This window comes from Lycium barbarum, chromosome 6, assembly GCF_019175385.1.
Source record: "Lycium barbarum isolate Lr01 chromosome 6, ASM1917538v2, whole genome shotgun sequence".
In the NCBI taxonomy this organism is placed as follows: Eukaryota; Viridiplantae; Streptophyta; class Magnoliopsida; order Solanales; family Solanaceae; genus Lycium; species Lycium barbarum.
In genome coordinates this window covers 121406637-121430012 of record NC_083342.1, presented here as the reverse complement: position 1 = coordinate 121430012, position 23376 = coordinate 121406637, and the positions used below count along the sequence as shown (strand labels likewise).

At 34.7% G+C, this 23376-nt stretch overlaps 1 protein-coding gene across 3 annotated transcripts; it reads right to left on the bottom strand.

The window, feature by feature from the left end:
* Window positions 1-124: 124 nt before the first annotated feature.
* Window positions 125-5391, bottom strand: LOC132646008 (uncharacterized). Of its 3 annotated transcripts, none has more exons than XM_060311251.1 (4): window positions 5303-5391; window positions 2216-4529; window positions 1232-2080; window positions 125-605 (listed from the first exon to the last, which is right to left on the bottom strand). In XM_060311251.1, exons 2-4 carry the CDS (start codon window positions 4049-4051, stop codon window positions 555-557), a joined length of 2736 nt encoding a protein of 911 aa, XP_060167234.1. In that variant the 5' UTR covers window positions 4052-4529; window positions 5303-5391; the 3' UTR covers window positions 125-554. The 3 variants fall into 3 exon arrangements, with proteins under 3 accessions (XP_060167234.1, XP_060167232.1, XP_060167233.1); XM_060311249.1 differs by lacking the exon at window positions 5303-5391 and adding an exon at window positions 5156-5296; XM_060311250.1 differs by lacking the exon at window positions 5303-5391 and having other exon boundaries at window positions 2216-4597.
* Between the last annotated feature and the right edge of the window lie 17985 nt (window positions 5392-23376).

Below are 23376 nucleotides of genomic sequence, written 5' to 3'. Positions count from 1 at the left end.
CATGATCCTGATCAAGAAAAGCAGTAAAAAGACGTGCCATCTATAAGCGAACAATAAACTAAGGGATTTCAGCCAACAAGAACCAGTTATAACAGAAAAACAGCAGTTGTCTTGGTCATTCGTAAAATTCCAACATATCAAAGCAGCTGAGTATCATTCTCGGATAAAAAATTGACTAATAAATAACAATGACGAACAATGGTTGTTGCATATTCTTAACAATCAAGGGATCTTTTGTCAATAAAGCAGGGTATACAAGTGTAAAGCTGAAAATTCTATCCTAACAAATGGATTTGTCCGGCTGGGTCAATGGGCAGAAAGAATGGCTAACGCTATTTCTGAGTAGTCGCACATCAAATCCCAACACCTCAACAAACAGCATACTGTCTTCTACTGGTGATTCCCCTCACCATCATCCCTTACATACAAAAAGAGGCAAGAGGACACCGACCCTCCATGGGGGAGATTCGGCTGCCAGCCAGTCTCCCAACATAATTACAAATTATGGTCGACTGCACAGAGAGCTTCACTTCACGATGCTCGAGCACATGCAGCTAAAATGGTCTTCTAAGAGTACTGGGCAATGTCCTTGTAGGTACTGTAGGCTGTATCAAAGCATGTAATATATTCAGTTTTTTTTTTTTTTGGGAGGGGGGTTAGTAAATAAACTAGAAAGATGCAAAAAAGAAGATGAAATTGCATAGAACTATCGAAGTAATACATTCATGGCCAATCACATAATGAGATAGCTAACTTAAAATGTCGATATGAGCTATAGGTAGGCGAAAAGAAGCTCGAGTTTGTTCACAGTACAAAAATCAAGCATCATTAAAAAAAAAAAAAAAAAAAAAGATAATATGGCATTATTCATCAACGATAGCAGAGGGAAGGGTGGGCGTCCAGGTTAAAGTGCACACTGCTCTAAATACGTTCTCCTAGCACAGTGAAGACCCTTCTAAATTCTGATCAATTTGACTAATGAGAAAATGTTAAACGACATGAGTCATGTTTCACTTGCATACACAGATTGGAGTGTAAGAAGCAACAAGGCTAGATATATTCTCCACATCCGTTCAACCTAATCATACTAATATACTCGAAGTGCCCCCTGGAACATTCAGTCAAAGGAAACATTAAACTAGACTCCCTCAATTTTGAATCTCTGAATCAGATTTTAAATAACTTCTAACCATTGATTCCACTAACTCCTTCACTAATTAAAGGATCTCACCTCTCTAAATTGACAAGGAGAATTGCTGGTATCAGGGCCAGCGTTAGATCTGCTACTGCAGGGATGGAGTTGCTGATGAGCCAAACCAAAGCCGAAACTTGCTTCGGTCCCTTGCAATTCACTTTCTAAAAATTCACCAAAAAAACTTTGTGATGATGTAGAGGCTCCATTCAAATTCAGTTGCCCACTCAAATTACTTAACCTTTCGGGTGCAAGGTTCCGATTTTGAGGTAAACGAGCATTACTCTCTGGTTGCCTTCCTTGGAAAAATGTATTATGAGGCGCTGCCCTTTGTGCTACGGCAGGTTGAGTTGCTAATTCCCTACTTCGAGCAATTTGAGAGCCAACGAGACTATTACCAAGTTGTCTCCTCCTATTATGAAGGAGTTGATGTATTTGCCGCTGTATTCTACGTCGGTCAGAAACTGTGAATGCCCCAATCCCAGAAGCTAGAGGAGAAACTTGACCATCTCGGGGAGATTGAAACTCACCTGAATCTTCAGCCAAAGGGGTATCAGGCACATACATTTCATTAAGATCAAACATTTCTCTTACATTAGCAACAGGAGGTGACCCAACAGAAAAATTGGTGCTTGTTCTATTATCAGGCATAGGGTTCAGATTTTGTGGATTTGAAGAAGCAAGAACAGTTGGCCGACAGCTTTCACAGTACCAGTTACCTTCAGGTACTTCATGTCCAAGACCAACACAATAAGTATGCGCAGGTGAATCACAGAGATCACAAAGTAGCATAAGAGCATCATCCCCACCTTGCTGACACTCTGTACATAATACATTTTCGTACGGGTCAAGGTAACCCCTAAGCTCCTCTTCAGATGGTTGATAAACCTATATACACAATTTAAACATTTGACTGCAGTTAGAAAATTTGTTGTTTTTACGTAATCAAACCCAAGAACTTAACCAAATAAATATTCAGGTTTACTATATAAATGAATGCACAAAAGTAAGAAAGGGCTGAACCTGATCACGCTCAGGGACCTGAATAACCACAGTCCTCAAATCAAAGCCAGTGTCTGACCTCGCAGGCTTACTGATTGTTACAAACCTTTGCTTGCACAGTGGACAACGGGATTCCACTTTGGACCACTCCATGATGCAAGCAAAACAAAAGTAATGACTACAGCAATTCAGTGTCCCTCTAACTGTTCTTTTCCCTTCTTCAGACAAACATATGCCACAGATCTGCTTTCCAGGTTCAGTCTTTAACTCCTCCACCTTTGCTTTAGCCTTTCTTCCTGGATGTTTTCTTTGTAGACGCGGAGCTTCCTCTCTTGGTGAATGTTTCAAAGACACAGAGCCCCTCACCAAGTTCCTGCAAAATTTACTAGCCTCTCTGACTTGTTCCCTCTCTTCTTCAGAGATGGTAAACTCACGGTCAGATGATCCAGAATTCGCAATAAAATCAGAATCAGAATCTAGTGTTAGTCTCTTTCTTTTTCTCCTCTGACCTGCACTCTTTTTATTCTTTTCTTCCGTGAGTGGATCGACGTCTATGAACTCCTCATCTATTTCAGATCTTGCTTTCCTTTTCAGCCGCCGTCTCTTCTGTGGTTTCTTTCTTGTGATCTTCTTCAACTCTTTATGGTTTCTATTTCTCTTCTGCTCTCTGGCAATGCCCTTACGACGCAACCGTGGCTTGCTTGAATACTTTATCCTTTCCATTACAGGAAACTCCTCTTCTTCGTCCAAGCCATCTGGAGTGAACTCCTCATCATCATCATCCTCCTCTTCGTCATCATCTTTGGCAGTGCCCTTACACAACCTTGGCTTGCTCGAATTCTTCATCCCTTTTGTTACTGGCATATCCTCTTCTTCGTCCAAGCTGTCTGGAGTGAATTCCTCATCATCCTTGTCTTCTTCATCATCATCCTCGTCATCATCTCTGGCAGGGCCCTTACGCCTCTGTGGCCTGCTTGAATTATTCATCCCTATCGTTATTGGAAAATCTTCTTCTCCGTCCAAGACATCTAGATTTAAGTCCTCATCATCTTCATCATCATACTCGTCATCATCTTTGGCAGTGCCCTTACGCCTCCGTGACCTGCTTGAATTCTTCATCCCTTTCATTACTGGAAAATCCTCTTCTTCGTCCAAGCCATCTAGATTTAGTTCCTCATCATCTTCATCTTCTTCATCTTTGACAGTGCCCTTACGTGACCTTCGCTTACTAGAATTGTTCGTCCTTTCTGTTACTGGAAACTCTTCTTCTTCTTCTTCTTCTTCATCCAAGCAATCTAGTGTAAACTCCTCATCATCTTCATCTTCATCTTTGACAGTGCCCGTACGCAACCGTCGCTTGCTAGAATTATTCATCCGTTTCGTTACTGGAAACTCTTCTTCTTCATCCAAGGAATATGGTGTGAATTCCTCATCGTCCTCATCTTTGACGGTGCCTTTACGTGACCGTCGCTTGCTAGAATTATTTGTCCCTTTCTTTACTGGAAACTCTTCTTCTTCATCCAAGCAATCTGGAGTAAATTCCTCATCATCTTCATCAACTCCATCATCCTCATCATCATCTTCTCTATATGAAACTCTCTTTCTCTTTCTATGTTTTACAGTGCCTTTTTTATTTCTGCTTGGTGCTCTTGATCGAACAACCCTTTTCACTTCATATTCACCTAAACTCCCTTCTGACTCATCTCCAACAAAAGAAGAATAACCATCTTCTGACTCATCAAACTCCTCATCGTCATCAACTGTGTAATCCTCATCTGACTGATCTGAACCTCTATACATGGATCCAGCCTTTCTCCTATCATTAGTCTTGCGACCAACCCTGCCTCCCCTCGCCATCCTTTTTTCACACCGACAGGAGCACAAACCGATAAGTTGGATCAGATCAAATTAGGTGATAATCCCCATGTACCACTAGAGCCACACCAACAGGAGCAGAAACCGACAACTTGGATCAGATCAAATTACGTGATAATCTCGTGTACCACTAAAACCACACCTACAGGAGCACAAACCGACAACTTGGAACAGATCAAATTACGTGATAATCTCGTGTACCACTAAAGCCACACCGACAGGAGCACAAGCCGACAACTTGGAACAGATCAAATTACGTGATAATCTCGTGTACCACTAAAGCCACACCGACAGGAGCACAAACAGACAACTTGGAACAGATCAAATTACGTGATAACCTCGTGTACAGTAAAGCCACACCGACAGGAGCACAAACCGACAACTTGGAACAGATCAAATTACGTGATAATCTCGTGTACCACTAGACCCACAACTTAATTAAGGAAGGAAGTGAATCCGCCTGAAACACGAACAACCCATCATTTCTTATGTAAGGTAAGGCCTCTAAAATAAGCTCAAAATCATGCAATTTATTTCCCTACCACTTCGAGTTCTCCAAAGGTATACCCCAATAAATATTACACATCTGTCCATTTTCAGTTACAAAATTATCCAGTTTAGTATGGGAATTCTCAAAATCTCAACATTCTAATATAAGCTCATCTAAATAAGGTGTCAAATCAGCTAAAATTAAAACAATAGAACACCCTAAAAACCCAATCTTTACTCATAAATAACCCAAAAATTGATCTAATTAAATACAAAAATGAAATCCCCAAAGATCAAAACTTTAACCCTAGATCAAGATACCCTAATAACTAAGCTAATTACAATAACTAAAGAAACAAAATTCTCAGCAAAAACACAATTAACACCATATATGGATGGATTAAATTCAACATCAATAACACCAATTCCCAAAATTGAGATGGAACAGTAAAAAAGAACAGATAACAAATCTCAACAATCAACAGATTACCAAACAAACAAAAACCCAGATAAATTTTGGAGTTACCTTATTAATTCTTATAATTAAATGATGCAGAAATAAAAAGGAAAAAAATAAAGATAGGTTATGGTAAGTACCTGAGAAAGGAAGAGGAGGCAAAATAGGCAAAACCCAGAAAGAAAAAAAAGAGAGATTTATTTGAGGTTATATATATAAAATCAATTCAATTTTTCCAAAAAATAAATAAAAGAAATGAAATTTTGAAGGAATAAGAAGAGGGTCACCTAAAAGAATCTGTACTTGTATTCTTTACTTTTTTCTTTTCTTCTTTTTGTTTTTCTATAATTGTAGATGTGCTTTTTAAAACAGTGATATTATTGCAATTACAAAATAGAAGCATCTATTATTAGGACGTTCGAGGGGACACTTTTATAGGAAGCAACTTGGGTGTAATGCTATTGGTTGAGCATATGTGAATTTCCATATTTGCCCTTTGTGATGTAGAGAGCAGCTCAACTGCTATTTTGACGTTGGGCTCACCAAGTTGGATTTTGGTTTTGGGCTCACAGGATCTTATGCAGCCCAGTAAGCTACGAGAAGTAACAAGGGGGTCATTGGCACTCATGTCCCTATTTTGTGCTGGTCTTTAATTTTTATCCCTCGTAACTGACAACTTTTACGTCGGTCATAAGTTTATATTCTTGCACCATAATATCTCATAAGTTATGTCTCGCTCCCTTAAAGAATTTATTGCCCCCGCTAGACATAGGTTCGATTGCTAAGGGCAAAAATTAAAGACCATTCTGTTTGAAGGATAAATGTGTAATTTCTTCGTAACAAGGAGATATTATTCGTGAAAGAACTAAGAGCTAACCAAAGTTTCACAGTCATAAATCGAAAAAATAATCCATAAATTGAATGGTAGGTCATTGCTAGGATTTTTATAGGTATAAGGTTCAATTTGAAGTTTTTTCGCGCTTCTTTTCTATCCTGAAAATATTAGTTTTGAAATGTATGGAATACGTGTTAATGGAGGAAGAAGGATAAGTTTATACTTCAATGGAATTAGATTGGAATTTATTGAAATTTTTATTTTTCAAAGCCCCTTAAAGAAAATTCTAGATCCGCCACTACGCACCACCCACCACTCACCCTCATAACATTTGTCTATATTATATAACAATTTCTTTTAGGATAATAGTTTTTGCTTACGTACCGAATACAAAAAATGTGTAAGAAACCTACTTATTTTCCTGCGAAACATGTTCCAAGGAAATATTTTCCTTCATACCGAACACACCTGTAATCTATCTTTTTTGTTTTCCTCTATAAAAGGGTAAATGCCATGTAATTTTGTAAATTGTAAAGAAGAACAATAATAATAAGTGCTTAAAGTTAGAAGAGAGGTTTGCCGAATTTGCAGAACATAACAAGATAAATGGGGCGGTAGGAAGTGAAGTCACGAGAATTGCGTGTCAACTTGATACCTCGATCTTGAGATTCTGAGCCTGTGAAAACGTGAAAGCATATATTGGGCCATCAAAAACTGGACTGGGCTGTCTGCCCGAAGAAGTGACCATTGGGCCTTCCAGATACTCGGGCTAGGCCTTGTGGGTTCCAGCAACAACCGGAAATGGTGTCCGAGTGATTAACATTTTTTTGCACGGATTGACCTTCAAAGGCGCTGTTCTTTAATTTTTTGTCTAATTTTTGGCATTCGTTTAAAAAAGTGATCGAAAATATTTTAAAGTTTTGGATTCAAACCCCCGCTCAAAAAAAAAAAAAAAAAAAAAATTCGCAAGGCAAGGCTTCACGAAAATTTTGCTTTAAAGTTTGCCTTGGGAAATTTTGCAAGACAGTTTTTTTTTTTTTTTTTGCTCTGCTGGAATGCTATAAAAGTTATGCCTTAAAGGCCTAAGGCCAAACTTTTGTCCGAATAGGCCTAATTTTGCTACGACATTCTACCTTGCAATATATATATATATATATATATATATATATATATTTGACTGAACCGGGCTACAAACCCAAAACTTCGGAGTATTTTAGGCGAAGAACAAAAATTAACGACCAGCAATTTGAGGGGTGGGGGGGGGGGGGGGGAATTAAAGACCACCCCCCAATAAGGCCAATCGTGCAAATTGCCCTATTAAAAGGGGCTTTTACATAACATAACATGATGTAAGTTGAAAAGATTAAGGATTTATCATAATACAAATGGGGTCATTTGCACGATTACCCTTCAAAGGCACTGATCTTTAATTTTTTTTCCCTTCGCCTAATACCATGAGGTTTGGGTTTGAACTCCTGCTCAGTCAAAAAAAAATCGCAAGGCAGAGTTTTGTAGCAAAGTTAGGCGTATTCGGGCCAAAGTTAGGCCTCAGGCAGAATTTTGAATGCAAAACTCTACCTGCAGTTTTGCATTCAAAATTCTGCACGTACTCTGCCTTGCGAATCCAAACCTCTGCCTTGCAAAATTTATTCTTTTTTTTTATTGAGCTAGAATTCGAACCCAAAACCTTGAGGTATTAGGCGAAGGGCAAAATTAAAAACCACCAATTTGAGGGGCAAAAATTAGAGACCATTGCTTTTAAAGGGCAATCCGCACAAAAAAATGATACAAATGCACGGGTTGGAATAATTATTAGGAAAGTTAAACATTTGGCCGCTCACTAGAAAAATATAGCCGCCAGCCATAAATACAAAAATATACACTAATTATGAATTATATGTATATATACATTAATATATGGAAGATATATCTTTTCCAACTATTATTTTGGTGGATGACTATACAATAAGAAAAATCCCATAAATTTTGCTGCCTTAAAGTCTGAGCTGAGGAATTAGTTTTTGTTCACACAGTGAAGACTTAATAGGAGTAGAAAATGCCTAGTTGGACGGACCTATACATAGTTACTGAAACTCGAACGCGTGACACTTATTAAACTGTGAACTCTTAATCAATGGAGATTTGGGGAAGAGGGAACTTGAGTTGCATTCAGAAATTGTTTAACCAACGAACTACTTAGACTGTCGTCCAAGGGTTCAAATGAATTTCGGAGGAAACTACTAATGTTCTAACTGTGGATATTGGATTAACAAGCCCGGTGATAGAAACTACCCATTCAACCAGCTTGTTTCAATTGGATCACCAGCTTCGAGAAGGAAAAAAAAAAGGGAAATTTACACGATATGCCTTATGCAAGCATCAACTAACTCAATATAACATTGAAATATTATTTTTTCACCAGGTAATTATTTTAAGTTTTTTTATCCATCTTAAGATTCCAAATATTATTATATATAACATCTTAAAAAATCCCAGTTTTTAAAAGATTGCCATTTAAGTCTCCCCCACGTTAACTTCATAGAAGTTTCCGCATGGATTGCCCTTCAAACGACTGGTCTTTAATTTTTTGTTTCTCATATATGTGGCTTTTAATTTTTGTCCCTGCTATTCATTTAATGAAAATATTCTACATGTTTCGCTTGGGATAAGTTTTGTAACATTTATCTTCGGAAACTGAACTTCTGCTTCGCTTGGCATAAGTTCTGTAGGAATTACGTCCGTTTGGCGTAAGTCCTGTTTTTGTGGGCTTTGAAAGTTTTGTCATGTCCAGCATAATTTGTGTAATATAATCTAAATTATGCCCGCTCGAAAAGTGTTGAAGACCAAAAATTAAAGACCATCCTGAAATAGGGGCATTTGTGCGATTGACCCTATTTTTTACGACCCATTATCGTTTATATTACCTAGTGTAACCCTTGTAGTAACATTTTTTCTTGTATGTGTGTACTCTTTATTTTGTTACTTCTTAAATGTATATACACGCGTATACACTCATATACACTTAAAAAGAATCTAAATGTACGTAGTTAATTATCTTTAATATATATATATATATATATATTGCTCCCCATTTTTTCTAAATGAATGTATATTTAATATTACAGGATTTCTATAGGGAATGTAGACATATACTCAGAAAGAAAAATTTTAGACCACATTAAATAGCTTAGTAAACCAATTAATGTCACAAATCATGTTAATACATGCTAAATTTTTGAATAACTTTTTTTCTCCAGAAACAACTTACAAGAACCATTTTTTTTTCCGCCACAAAAGGCTTTTTGAGATGTTTATTTAGGTTGAGTTGTCCCTGTTAAGTGAGCAGTCTTCATGGCAGCCATATGCTGCATTGTATAATTAGCCAAAAGTTTGGGACCAATTTTCATCTTAACTTTAAAAAGTTGCTTAGATAACAAATATATATAGAAGAAGTGGACCATGTTAAAACTGAATTAATTAATTATGATGAGAGAAAGTTGTTATTCATGAGGGATTGGCAATAAAGATGTTCATTATCCTTGATAAAAATTGGGACCTTTGTCCCTTTAAAGGAAAACAGCCCCATTGAGGAGCATTGAGATTTAGTCTATTCGTTAGATTATTGTCGTCCATCCCCTCTTTTCTGTCTGAATTTGTAACACTTAGTCTACCATTAAAGGGGGATCAACTGGACATTATTTTTTGATAAGTCATTTGCTAATTAAGGGCACTAAAAATAAAGAAGACCGGATTTTAGAGCTATAATAATATGTTTCAATCAAGATATCCGATGTGGGGGTGTTAGACACTAATGCTTCTTGGGCTTTGATAAAATTGATACGAAAAATGCATGTGGGGAAAAAATAATGTCCTTGAATATCATTTTCTTAAATTGTTGCAATGATAAGTTCTCAACTAGCTTAATATCTTAACTATATTACCTTATAAATAGCCTAGTTATTTAAATAATTTTTACACAATTAATGCATAAAACTTAAGAACAATTAATGCATAAAACTTAAGAGTCATTCAATTATTATCATCAAATGGAAGAATTCATGCCATGATTTTAGTGGGAACCGTTGGTTTAGTTTTCTAATCCCTTATTATTGTTAATGTATTAAGTTAGAAGGATGTGGCCACTACTTTTAACGTAAGTGGTTCATTCTCTGACTTTCTGCCACCTGGGACCACCTTTGAATGGACCCTCCTGATTTAGAAATTAGGTACTTTAATAGATGTTTAAATTAAGAAGTAGTACTAAATGTTGGGCTAAAACAGCCCAAAGATACTCTTAATATGATGTGATATTGTCTGCTTTGGGCCAAGCCCGCACGGTTTTCCCCAAAAGGCTTCACATCATTAAGAGTATCCAACTCCTTATAAACAGCTCCCTTTTCTTTTCAGCTATCAATGTGGTACTTTGTTCGCACACCTATATCATACCACGGGTAAGAGATTCAACATGTCTGTGTGCTACCCACATTGTCAGAGTATTTACGGTCACCGAAACCCAAAGGCTGTGAATGCGTCTTCAAAAGCTATGGGTAAAAGTCATAAACCGGCCCATAGACGGGCAAAGACACTAAGCCGGACCCCACGTCACACTCCGCCATCTTCATACTCGTCTAGCCAAACCATTGGCTCTAATACCAGTTGGGCTAAAACGGCCCAAAGATACTCTTAACATGATGTGATATTGTCCGCTTTGAGTCAAGCCCGCACGGTTTTCTCCAAAAGGCCTTACATCATTAAGAGTATCCAATTCCTTATAAAACAGCTCCTTTTTTTTTTCAGCTATCAATGTGGTACTTCGTTCGTACACCTAACACTAAACCCTGGATTCATGGGGTTCTATAGTAACCACGTAATTACAGAAAATTGAAGGCAGAATATTGGGATCGAGGAGGCAGCCCGTGAAGCCACTTGTGTGACATGGTAGATTGTTTATAAAACAAAAGATTGTTTTTCAGTGGCTCCCTACTTATATTCCCAGCTTTTGTCGTCTAATGGGATACTTAAACTAGTTTAGTTATATGTTTCTTTACTGGTCATAAAGCGTGATTAATCTTGACTTTACAAGACAATATCTAATCGTATATTCCTCTCCAATATCAATATTCTACTTTAAGGAAGTCCTTGTATGAATCTAGTAATTTGATAGTTTCTTGGTTTTCTTTTCCCTTTGCCACCACCTCACCCCCACCCCACTCTACCTACTGCAGCTTCTTTTCTTCTTCTTTTTCTCTTCCGGAGAAGCCATGGCTATTGGATGCACATTTATAAATAAAGTCGGGATCTCGCCATTTCTTACGTCTTTATTTAAGTTGAGTCCAATCATGGGGTATAAGCATGTTTGGCGTTTAAATTAAGTACTGTATTTTCTTGTTTAGGTGTATTCTTTCAAATTATTGAAATCTCACACATTGAAATTCATATTCTCTTTTGTTCATCGTAAATTTTATATAATTAAATCAAATGACTATATTGTAACATATTGTCAATGAATTCAACTGATCTCAACATTTTCAACATGAAGTACATTTATATTTGTAAACACTACTAAAATTTCATTGAAAAAATCAATTTGGAACCTATAATTTCAACAATATAATGGGTTTTTTAATGGTAAGAACCTTAAAAGTACTAGAACACATTAAATTTAAATTCTAAATCTACTCTTTATATTATAATAGTACACTTATTTTCTTGAAATCCTAAATTCAACACTGCAAAGAAGTGTTCATGGGTCAAGAACGATTGTGGTCTTAAAAAGTTTTTTTGATGATCTTGTAGGGAAGGAGTAAATTTTCCGTATTGAGGATTTGAATTTCGACCTAAAGTAATATTTTGAGGTCGCTTTACTGCTTTATCTAAAGCTTTGTTTAAAATAGGAAATTTATACATGTACAAAATAATTTGCTTTACTTATTTGTACAGTATAATTCTATGTTGACCACATAACTCCGCCCCAAGTTCCCAAACATAAAATATATTATTCCTAGATGTTGGATAGAAATAATCGGGGGAGTATTTAACTTGAGAGGTATTCGTTCACGTGAACCCACGCTTCTCTTCATAGATTTTGTGTAGCAATGTTATATTCAATATATTTTAATGTGTATGTGTACCCAAGCTTAAGGTGTCGTATGATACAATAATTATTGGGTACACCTCGATAACGGAAATTGGTGATTCAAATTCCGCATTTTCTTGTTATTTTTCCTTATTTTTTCTAGAATCGCTCCTAGGGATACTTTTTTCATTCTCCTTTTTTAAAAAAAAAATTAATGGGTGCACCTCTTTATAATAACGCATTCTCTTTAAATTCTTAATAGAAGCATAAGTTAATCATAAGGGTAATTATGAAGGGGACTTGCAAGTACGTTAGTCAAGATCAGTCAGTTCGCTGCTGGTGAAGAGACAATACATAAGCTACGTCATGGGGTTATTGCTTTTGCTTCTCAATGCAGCAACCTTTAAAGAACATATCGTCCCCTTCACCTAAAACCCAAAATTTGGAACAGAACAGTGGGGGCCGGTTGTGTGACACTTGCATTACCAGAACTGCATATTCAGATTAGTGGAACCCTTCTCCTGTCGGCAGGATCACTTGCCAAATGTAGAAGTGAGATCCTGTACGCATAGTACTAGCAAAGTGACAATATATGGCATGTTTTAGCACACCTATGTAGAATCTGTATTCTAACATCTTTTAACTAATTTAATAATCTGTACTCAATGCAGTTACCTGCTACCGTGTTTTAAAAGGCAGTTTCAGGACTCCCGGGACGGGGCAGTGGCAAAACGCCCCAGGGCTCACGTGCAGGACTTAGTTCCTATGAGGCTTACGCCCTAAGCACCCGACTGTACGCCCTAAGCACCCCTAATGCTCAATGCCCGAAGCTCGCCTAACAGTTCTTACACAAATTATATGTTAAATTCCTTAATTAAAATCGTTGACCCTCATAATTTTTTAGCAAACGAATGATACTTAATAGTTTTTGGATCCGGTTCTTCTCCATTTCGTCAAGTACACATTCAGATGAGAGGCAAGTGTCCTATTTAACTTTTAAAGGTCTAGATTATATTACATTAACAAGTATCATAACCGTAGTTAAGTGAATAATTTGAGAAAAGTACTCTCCAAATTTGGTAAGAAAAAAGATATTCCCCACAAATTTTGTTACTCATTAATATCATTAATTTCATCTTATAAAATAGTAATATTTAAATGTTAAACTGTACGACTTTTTGTGCCAGTAAATTTATTTTTTAAATATAACGTTGAAAAACAAAAGGGGAAAGAATCTTGACAAAAATCATAAAATAAAATAACAGTAAAAAAGAGGCGAGAGGTCATCAGCCTACTGTGTTTGAACTTTGAAGAAAAATATCTATTTTGTATCTTTTTTCTTGTGAAATAAAAGAAAACATTTTTTACAACACAAAATATTTCTGAAGACTATTGTTTATCAGACTAAACAAGCACGTTATTAGGTCCATGTATGCAATTTTAATATTTGAAAGTAAAAATATAAGATGAAATTAAAGATATTAATGAGTATCAAAATTTGTGGGGAATATCTTTTTCTTACCAAATTTGGTGAGTACTTTTTCCAAATTATTCACTTAACTATGGTTATGATACTGGTTAATGTAATATAATCTTGACCTTTAAAAATCACTACAAGAAAACACCTAATTTGTGGAGGTTTTTTAGTCGAATTGTGGCGGTTTCCAACCCCCACAAACAAAATTGTGGTGGTTTTTTAAAACGCCACAGTTATCAATCCACAAGCGTTATTGCGGTGTTTTTTCGGAACCTCTATGACGACCGCCACAAAATAAAATTTGAATTTGTGGAGGTTTTTCGAGATAATTAGTGGCAATTTATAACCACCAAAATATGATCTCAGTGTTTTATAGAAAATAATTTGTGGGAGTTTAAGACCCCCACCATTTATCTCAATCTTTTAAAAAAAATATTAATACTGGCAGATTATAACTGCCACAGTATTTTTTATTGCTGAAAATAATCAACTTCTATTTGAAATTTTTAATTCTAGGTATCAATAAATAATTTACTAAATCTCATACAACTCAAAACAAATTCCAATAAAAGTATATGCACTAACAAACATTACCAATTCAAATTCATATCAAACTAAATTTATAAACACTAGTATATGATAACTTAAACATTACACAATCTAGAGTACGTAGCTCCGCCACAGAAGTACTAAGTACTTGCTTGGTGATTTGTGTTGCTCTCACTTGATAATACGCTTACATCCACATGTGAAGCAAGACTTGCTCTCCACATCACTATGCTGAAACACTGAAACAGAAATATTTGATTGAAAAAATTATTATACTAGCATTTTCTGACAAACTAGAAGGACAAATCTAGTTACATAAATAAATGAAAGCTCCCAATCTTTTTACAAATAAATCTGTCACTTGGTTTAACAATGTCATTAAACTGAAGTTGCTGAATATTCTCACATAAATAAGAGCTAAAGTACAAAGCTATTTCTAGATAAATCACCACAAAACTTGCATTATAACCATATATTCATGAAAATCACCTATGTAACTAAAATATAAGTCAACCTCTATAGGCTTCTTAACATTAGAATCAAACAAATAAAGTATAAGCTGTAACCCAACCTAATGATTAAACTTGCTCAAAAGTGGAATGCTAACGGCTCTAAAAAAATGAAATAGAAGAAATGAACTGATAAGATGGAAGTGGTTCACTTAAACAAACCAAGCCAAGCATGAATCTTACTACTATCTGTATCAATACCAACTACAAGAAAATATGAAATAAATTACTCTCAGTTACTTAAATGTAACCTGGGAAAAGAAGTGAAAGGATTGAAAATTTAGGAGATAACTTAAAGTGACGTCTCAGGTATCTAATTCTAAAAATTTTGGTTGATTAGTTTCTTTCAATTGTTCTTCTTCATCAGTTAACTATCTCAATATCCTTCAAAACTTCAAGAAAACAACATTATTAAGCTAATTAAATAATTATTACATGCCCTTCATATAATTGAAGTTGGAAATAGACAGCAGAACCAATTATCACCATAAAAGTGTCAAAGACATTTGTAGTTTCTGGATATTATTTTATATTCCAGTCAACAATAGTCTTACAGACAACAAAAATTCATATGCAAGCAATTCATTAAGAAAACACACCATCCATACATGTAAGTTGTGAGTTAAGACTTGTATATCAAGTTTCCACCTATCTGTAGCCACACATATAACAAAATATTATTGAGCTAATAATGTTACTTGTTCCCCAGGCTAGCATTCTTTATTTCACTTCAACTGGTGTTCAATGCAGTAAATATTCCTCCAATTGTTGTAACTTCCTATAAATCAAGAAATTTGTTATATTAAAAGCTTTCTCCGAAAAGAACATCAGGTCAAGAAATGAGTTAAGAAGAACAGCATACCCCTCATGTGCTATCGTACCAATACATCAATCTTAAACCTTTGTACACATATTCACCAGTAAAATAAATTTTCTTTGCCATGCTTCATTGCACCCAAATGGATCACGAATCATGAAAAGAGAAATGAGAATTTTTTTAAATATGAACTATAGCACTTACTCTGGCTAGTCATTGAAAAGCTTTTGTAATAACAAGAATGTCCAGATGCTTCAGATAAGACTTCTAAAATTTGTAGCCGGAAGCTAAAGTCTAATCTCAAGATATTCATTGATATGCAACGTAAAACAAGCATAATGGAATTACTTAGGCACTTTATTCCTTTGCTCAAAAGTACTATAAAAACAATCTTGGATAAACAAAATTAAAATAAATTTATAAAAGTAAACAAATCATACTGAGTGCTTTACCTTGGCGGATTAGCTGAAATCTTTGATGACCAATCCATTTCTTTATATTACCCTTTGATCCACTGGAGTAATTATTTACAACAATCACCTGAGCATAGTGCAAAAGTTCATGTAATTGTACCATGTTTCTTACCATCCCTGATATAAGTGACCAACATTGTGGAAGAAAGATCTAGAGTGCCGGAGAAAGCAAATTAGTCGGTCCAGATCTTTCAAGACAAATACAGGGTTTGAACTAAAGTTACTGGGTTCGGCCGAACCCGCAAACCGTATGGTGGCTCCGCCCCTGATCAAAGTGTAAGAAACATCACGAGGTTTCTATTGGAGGTTTTTTGACATATAAAAGAACCGGTCATAGATGTTAAAGTATAGAACTTTCATTGAAAAAATTAACCATTCATTAAAAGTCCTCACCTCATGAGTTAATTTCTTTTTAGTGGGGCAAAATTAAAGTCAATTTTCTTTTAAAAAAATCCATTGACAGTTCTAATTGCAGACAAACATAGACAGACAGATAAATTGAACTCACTTGTATCAGACCTCCTACTTCACGATCCTAAGAATAGTTCGCCCAATAGAAAAAATACAGAAAACCTCAATTTACCGTAAAAGACAAAAGATCTCCCGAAGGAACTCTGCAATCACTTATATCAAACCTCGAAACAAGCGAATCACACAAGAATCAAACCAAAATATAACCCAATGCATGTAATAATACATAAGCATATCGGATTCGGATACGAATTCTACCCAGAAAGTAAGCAAAGAACAAATAGAGCACATAAAAATGTGAAAGAGTGAACAAGGAGAGGAAATCGTGCCCTTTAGAAAAAAGAGAGGGAATTTTGCGCGCCTATGATAATTTTTAGTCAAATTTCCTAATTACCCTCCCAATGTGCATATGAAAAGCTGGGAAGATGGTGTACACTATTGTCTTTTACAACTTCTTTCTTTTCTTTATTTTCTCTTTTATTTCATTTTTACTATTTAAATAAGAGAAAAATTGAAAACAGTATGTATGTATTATATATATATATATATATATATATATATATATATAACTCTAAAAAGATGTAGAAAGCAATTGAAAATAAAATATACTAACAAATAATAAAGTAAAATATAGAACAAACTAACAAAAAATCACTAAAATAATGTCAAATTTGCAAAATATCCTTGATTAGATAAAATTACAACATTTCAAAATCACTAATTGTTTAGCCTAAAATTTGATTATTAGGTCAATCAGTTGAATTTTTTTGAATTAGGTCAGAAACAATATAACTAATCCAAATTGAGTTAATCCTTTGATAATGTGAATGAAACGATAACAGGGTAATCAGAATAACGATTTGAATAGTTAAAAGTAAATAATTGACAAACTAACATAAAGAGATTCTTCTAGATCAGATGGTGAATATTATTAAAGAGCATAGATGAACAATCGTGGTTTCAGAGAACAATAGTAAAATTATGAAGTGAAAAATTAGATAGTACAATCGTAGGAAATGTGAGACTTTATAGGTATACAACGATAACTACTTCTCTTAGTCTCCGACCCTTAGCCGTTACATGGTTAAGATCGTGGGAGTTAATGAAATTAAATGAAATCCGTGGGATTTATCTAAGCTCTCCTCTGTCCCTTTTCGGAAAGATCGTTTCTGATCTCTCTGGTCCGGTGTTAACAAGGCACATCCAGCTAGTGACTATCAAAGGGTTTAACTTTCGAAAGTGGCCTTATTTGTTCTTTGCACTTACAGAAGGTCTTAATCCTAATAATTGAGTACATTTTATTTAATTAAAAAAAAAAGTACAACCACTTAATGGGTTAGAATAGATCTGAACTAAGAGCTATAACAAAGTCTCAATATCATTAAGACGTCTATTCAAATGCTTAGAAGGATGGCACGCCCATTCACTTTCACCGCTAATTGTCGTCGTCGACGCCTACCATTATCAACTAGCAACCACCACCTACAATCACCATTTCAGCCCCAACCACCACTACCGTCAATCACCACAGTCGATTCTCACCACCATCAACCACCAGTACAATCATAACCACTAACCACCATTCACTAATGACACCACCACAACAAGCCACCACCATATATCGTCAACCGCCATCATTGACCACCAACTACCATGATCAACAACTATTGTTAATCGCTACTGTCAGCACCATCACCCAACACAATCCCAATCAATATCCACAACCACCATCACTTGCCATCATCACCTACGACTGTCATATTATTTCTTAAAATTATTTTATTAATATAGTATGAAATTATTTAGTATTTTATTTAAATTTTTATATTTATTAATTTTTAAATAAAGATAAATTTTATATATTCAGATGTTCAGAAAACAACTAGTCTTAGTAATTATTTGGTATTCAAATCCTAATATAATATCTTAATATTCAGATGTGTATTTGGATTCAGACATCTTATAAGATTAATATACATCTTAATATCAAATGTGCATTCAGATTCAAATGTCTTAATCTTAATAAAAAATAAATAAAGTATAAGACTATCTAAATTTTTTTTTTTTTTTTAAAGTTATAACTTCAGTTGGGCCAATTTGACTAAGTTATTCAATTTGATACAATTTTTTAAAGAATGATTTTAACGAATTGGGAGGGTTATTAACCGCCACAATCATTATCAAACTGCGGCAATGTACAAACCTTCATAATTTGATGTAATTTGCGGAGGTTATCACAAACTCTCATAATAAAACAGTCAGCAAAAAATTATATAGCGGCGGTTTAAAAACACGCCACAAAATAATCTTATAGTGGGGGTTCTTATGACCCCCACAGATAAGCCACCACAATTTAGCCTATTTCTTGTAGTGAATTAAATAAGACACGTGTCTCTCATCTGAATGTGTACTTGATGAAATGGAGAGAAAGGATAATGGAGAGGAGCCGCATCCATAGATTTTCATCTATAAATAAGAAGATTGGGGTATACTCAAATAACAAGTCGTAGTATTGCATATTTACTATTTGAGAACATCGTAAGGATGAGTATCACTTAATATTTCTTTTAAAAATACATAGACGAATTGTACATTTTCACTTGTTATTGGTCTTTTGTCTTATGTGTCAAAATTATCATATTTTATTATTTTGCTATTTGAAAGTAATTTCATTTATATTCATGGAGTTACGTTTTAATTATAATACTGATAAAGTTTATTGATTATTTGCTTATATGGAGATAAAATCAATAGTATGATAGTATTATTGTTTTAAGAAGTTGTGATTTTTTCATTGTTTGAAAGTTAAGATGTTAGAGTTGATTTGCATTTCATAATAGCTTTAATTTTATTTTATTGTATTGTTTATACTTGTAAAATTATGTTATATATAGAGCCCGTTTGGATTGGCTTATAAATTGCTAAAAACAGCTTATAAGTTGTTTTCAGCTTTTTTGAGTGTTTGGCTGGCCAGCTTAAAGCCATTTTGTGCTTAAAATAAGCCCAAAAAAATAATTGGGCCTGTTTGACTTACACTATCTAAAGCAACTTATAAGCTGAAAACTGCGAATTGCCCTTCTTTTGTGCTGGTCTTTAAATTTTGCCCCTCATATTTGAAATCTTTAAATTTTTCCCTTCGGCTAAAACCCATGGGTTCCAGGTTCGAACCCCCACACAGTCAAAATTTTAAAAAAAAATCGCAACGCAGAGTTTAAATTTCGCTATGCCCCCACTGACATACACTTGTGAAGGAATTACCAAAGTTATGCCGGACCCAACATACTTATGCCTTATGGGTAGACTTGGCATAAGTATGCCGGGTCCGGCATAACTTTGGTAATTCCTTCACAAGTTTATGCCGGGTCCGGCATAAAAGTTTGCCCATAAGTATGCCCCCACCGGCATAAACTTGTTAAGGAATTACCAAAGTTATGCCGGACCTAGCATACTTATGCCAAGTCTGCCCATAAGGCATGAGTATGCCGGGTCCGGCATACACACGACCCAAACCTTGCCTTGCAATTTTTTTTTTAATTTATGCTTGAGCGGAGGTTCGAACTCAGAACCTCATGATTTCTGCGCGAACGCTCAGGGTTGCAATGCGAAGGGCAAAAATTAAAGACTAGCAATATGATGGGCATAATTTAAAGACCACAAATATGAGGGACAAAATTTAAAGACCACCCCAAAAGAAGGGCAATCCGCGCAAAAAAATGAAAACAACTTATAAGCCAAACAAAATAAGTTGGGCTACCCTAATTTTTTTTTTTTTTTTTGGCTTATAAGATGTTTTCAGCTTATAAGCCGCTTTTTTTAAGCCCATCCAAACAGGCTCATAATTACAAGTTGTAAGTGGCGTATAATGAATTGCTATATATATATATATATTATTATACAGTTTCATTTATTTACAGTTTTTTTTTTTTTTATGTAATTTTACCTATTTAAATTTTTTTATTGTATAATTATATTATTTTATAAAATACTAAATATTAAATACCCATAGGGCTTACGCCCCCGTGCCTTGGGGCTTACGTCTCGCCGAGGCATATATAAAACGCCCTGCCTTTTAAAACACTGATTTTAACTTGACTTTTTTTCCAAGTTACAAATTGATAAAGTAAATGGATATTGGATAATGGATATTGGATCTAACTCAATATTTTGCCGAGACTTCCAACACCCTAACACGCCCATGCCCACCAATTGAAATTAAACGAGGACAACATGCATAATATGGGAATCCAACATCGGATAAATTAAGAATCGGAACGGGATACTCTGATATCATGATAAGAAAATGAATATTAACCTAACTTAACCACAAAACTTCATGAGATGAGAATTGTGTAATATCATATAAAGAGTCCAATTGAACCATCCCACACCTATATATATATATATATATATATATATATATATATGTATGTATGTATATGGGACTTCCAAAACAATCTCTCACTTACTATGCGTTATATCATATATGTACTTTTAAAGCGTTCCATAATATTAATTCTTAGGGGTCATTTAGTTTGAAGGATAATGGATTGTAATCCAGAAATTAAATTTGGAATTAGCTTATTCCACGTGTAGTCTGATTCTTTACATAATATAATAATTATTTATATCACACTAGTGATATTATTTTTATCCCACACTCCATGTGGGATAACGATCCTGAGATTTAATATTTAGAGGCGGATACAGAATTCAAAATTTATGGGTTCCTATAACAACCTCGAGTAATATACAATAATGCTGGTTCACACTCGAATATTTATAAATAGTTAGTGAAATTTTTAGTACATATACAAGGTGTGGACAGTAGTTACTGGGTTTCGAGAACTCGTAAGTTTCACTTTGGATTCGCCATAGTACATACCAAAATGACACATTTGCCCCTCTCCATTACTCTTCTTCCCAAGGTCCTTTAAGAAGGTCAATGTTAAAAATGAAAATAAAAGCTTATCTCACTTTGGCATACACATTTTATATTATATCCAGTATATCCAATTTTTAGTCTAATGAACTAAAATGTAACGATAAAAATACATTCACTAAATAATCTCGTCATTATTAATCTACGTGTTACAATTCTGAGATAACTTGTTCGCCAACCAAATTCCACTCTAGTGTTAGAATTTTTTATGTACTGTTAAACGTATTACTTTATAAGAAAATGGCACGCTTTTTCTGTGTTCTAGTCCCTGAACTTGTGCTAATCCGTTGCCATTTTTGCCATCCTTTTGCTAATCACAACGAACTTCTAATTCTTGAGGGTATGCTTTTCATATATAGTTAAATCTTTATATAAGTTGCTATAAAAGTTTTCTTAAGAGGAGTTTGTCCCGGAACACACGCATATCATTTAGAATATAGAACTACATGTCTAAATTCAAAAATAAAATTGATTTATTGCTAGAAAGAGTCAAATTAAACACGTCTGTCAGTTGATCTTTTTATTCGTTCATGTGAGACTAGTACTAATTAACTCAACTATTATGTTTACACCTTTCAGTGTTTAGAGCTTAAATTTTTGTGAAACCGTAAAACTCACTATCGTAAATCCATTGTTTCATTGGTACCTCTTATTTCTCTTCTCCAAAAAAGTTACTTAAAATATCCATTCGATTTTGGCAAACCAAAAAAAAAAAAAAGGGGGGGGGGTGTTCTATTTTGAGCGCTTTATCCATTTTTTCAAAAAGAAAAATTCTAAATTGTTTTTGGCGGAGTCGTGGGGTCCCGTTTCCCGCTTGACACGTCTGATGCCGGCAGCCGGCGTGGAGGTGCTGTGGGTCCCTTCTCTTTCTTACGCGCCACGTGGCCACACATTTTTCTACCCGAAGCTATCAGCTTCGGCTCCGAGCCTGTTTTTAAATATTATCGACCGTTGCTTCGAACGCGGAATAGTAAATTGACCCCATAACTCTTTTTACCTTCACTTAATAACTTCTCAAACAAAATCAGATTAGACATTTCAACCAATGAGGATGAGGATTGAGACTTCATGAAGAAAAAAAAGATTTAGAGAGTCCCCCTTATTAACTCGTTATTATTTTCGCATATACTATAGGATTAGTAAAGATACCGGCAATTCTTTAGTTCTTAGATACTTTAGACGTAATGGTTTAATTTTGTAAGAAAAACAATATGTCACTACTAAAAGATCTCTCTTTTCATACTGATTTTTCATTGAAAAATGTTCATTGTATTTTTCATTGAAAAATGTTCAGTGTATTTTTCATTGAAAAATGTTCAGTGTATTTTTCACTAAATGTCGGTGGAAAAATCTTAAATAATAGTGTTTTCACACGGAAAAATTAGGAAGTTTTCCAGCGTTTCAATGGGAACTCGTTTCTCCTACCATGAATTTTTCCAATGAGTTAGTTCGGTGAGAACAATTTATAGTAGTGTATGGAGAACTTTTTACTTTTCAGATACTTTATTTTAGAACAATTTCAATTCTTCATCATATTATATGTGCATAAAAAACCGTTGACTATTAGAAGAAAGGAATTAAAACCTATTTTAAATGTACTTTTTATGTATGAAGCAATCTATACTAAAAGTGTAGAACTTAGAATTCTTTATATCTGTTAAGAAATGTACATTCGCTCTAACTCAATTTCAGCATCTAGCTCAGGATCGAAGTAGCGATTGCACAAGACCATAAGAGACGAATTAGCTAGTACTCTATTATCCCACATCGACAATGTGAGTAGCGACAAAATTAAAATTTTCACAACGGAGAATCAAAATATAAAAAATTAAAGTAAAAACATGAATAAGTCAAGGGATGTTTGTCGGTTTTTTCCCTTGGTTTATGCGTGTTTTTAGTAGTGAATTAACCCATCCCACACTGATGTGGGACTTTGAACAATATCTAAAGTAAATTATAACTCATGATCTAATTAAAGTGAACATTGCCTGAAAAAATAATTTCAATAATTTAGCGAGGACTATAATAGGAACCTTACTCTGTTGTCTATATCTTCTGTATGTTGTATAGCTAGTAAGGTCCTTATGTCTTTAACAATTGAATGATACAAATATAGTGAGTGATTTTGTGTCACGTCCCACTGAAAGATTCACCTAATTAATAATTTTGTTATAAGTAAGGACCAAAAGATATATGTAGGGTAAATAGATGTTAG

Bases quoted from the DNA above. Each gene is read 5' to 3' on its own strand.
- LOC132646008 (XM_060311251.1), bottom strand. From the start codon at position 4,051: ATGGCGAGGGGAGGCAGGGTTGGTCGCAAGACTAATGATAGGAGAAAG. The intron at 2,081-2,215 runs GTTCAGCCCTTT...TTGTGTATATAG, and splicing joins AGGTCCCTGAGCGTGATCAG to GTTTATCAACCATCTGAAGA. The intron at 606-1,231 runs GTGAGATCCTTT...GCTTTGATACAG, and splicing joins CTCCTTGTCAATTTAGAGAG to CCTACAGTACCTACAAGGAC.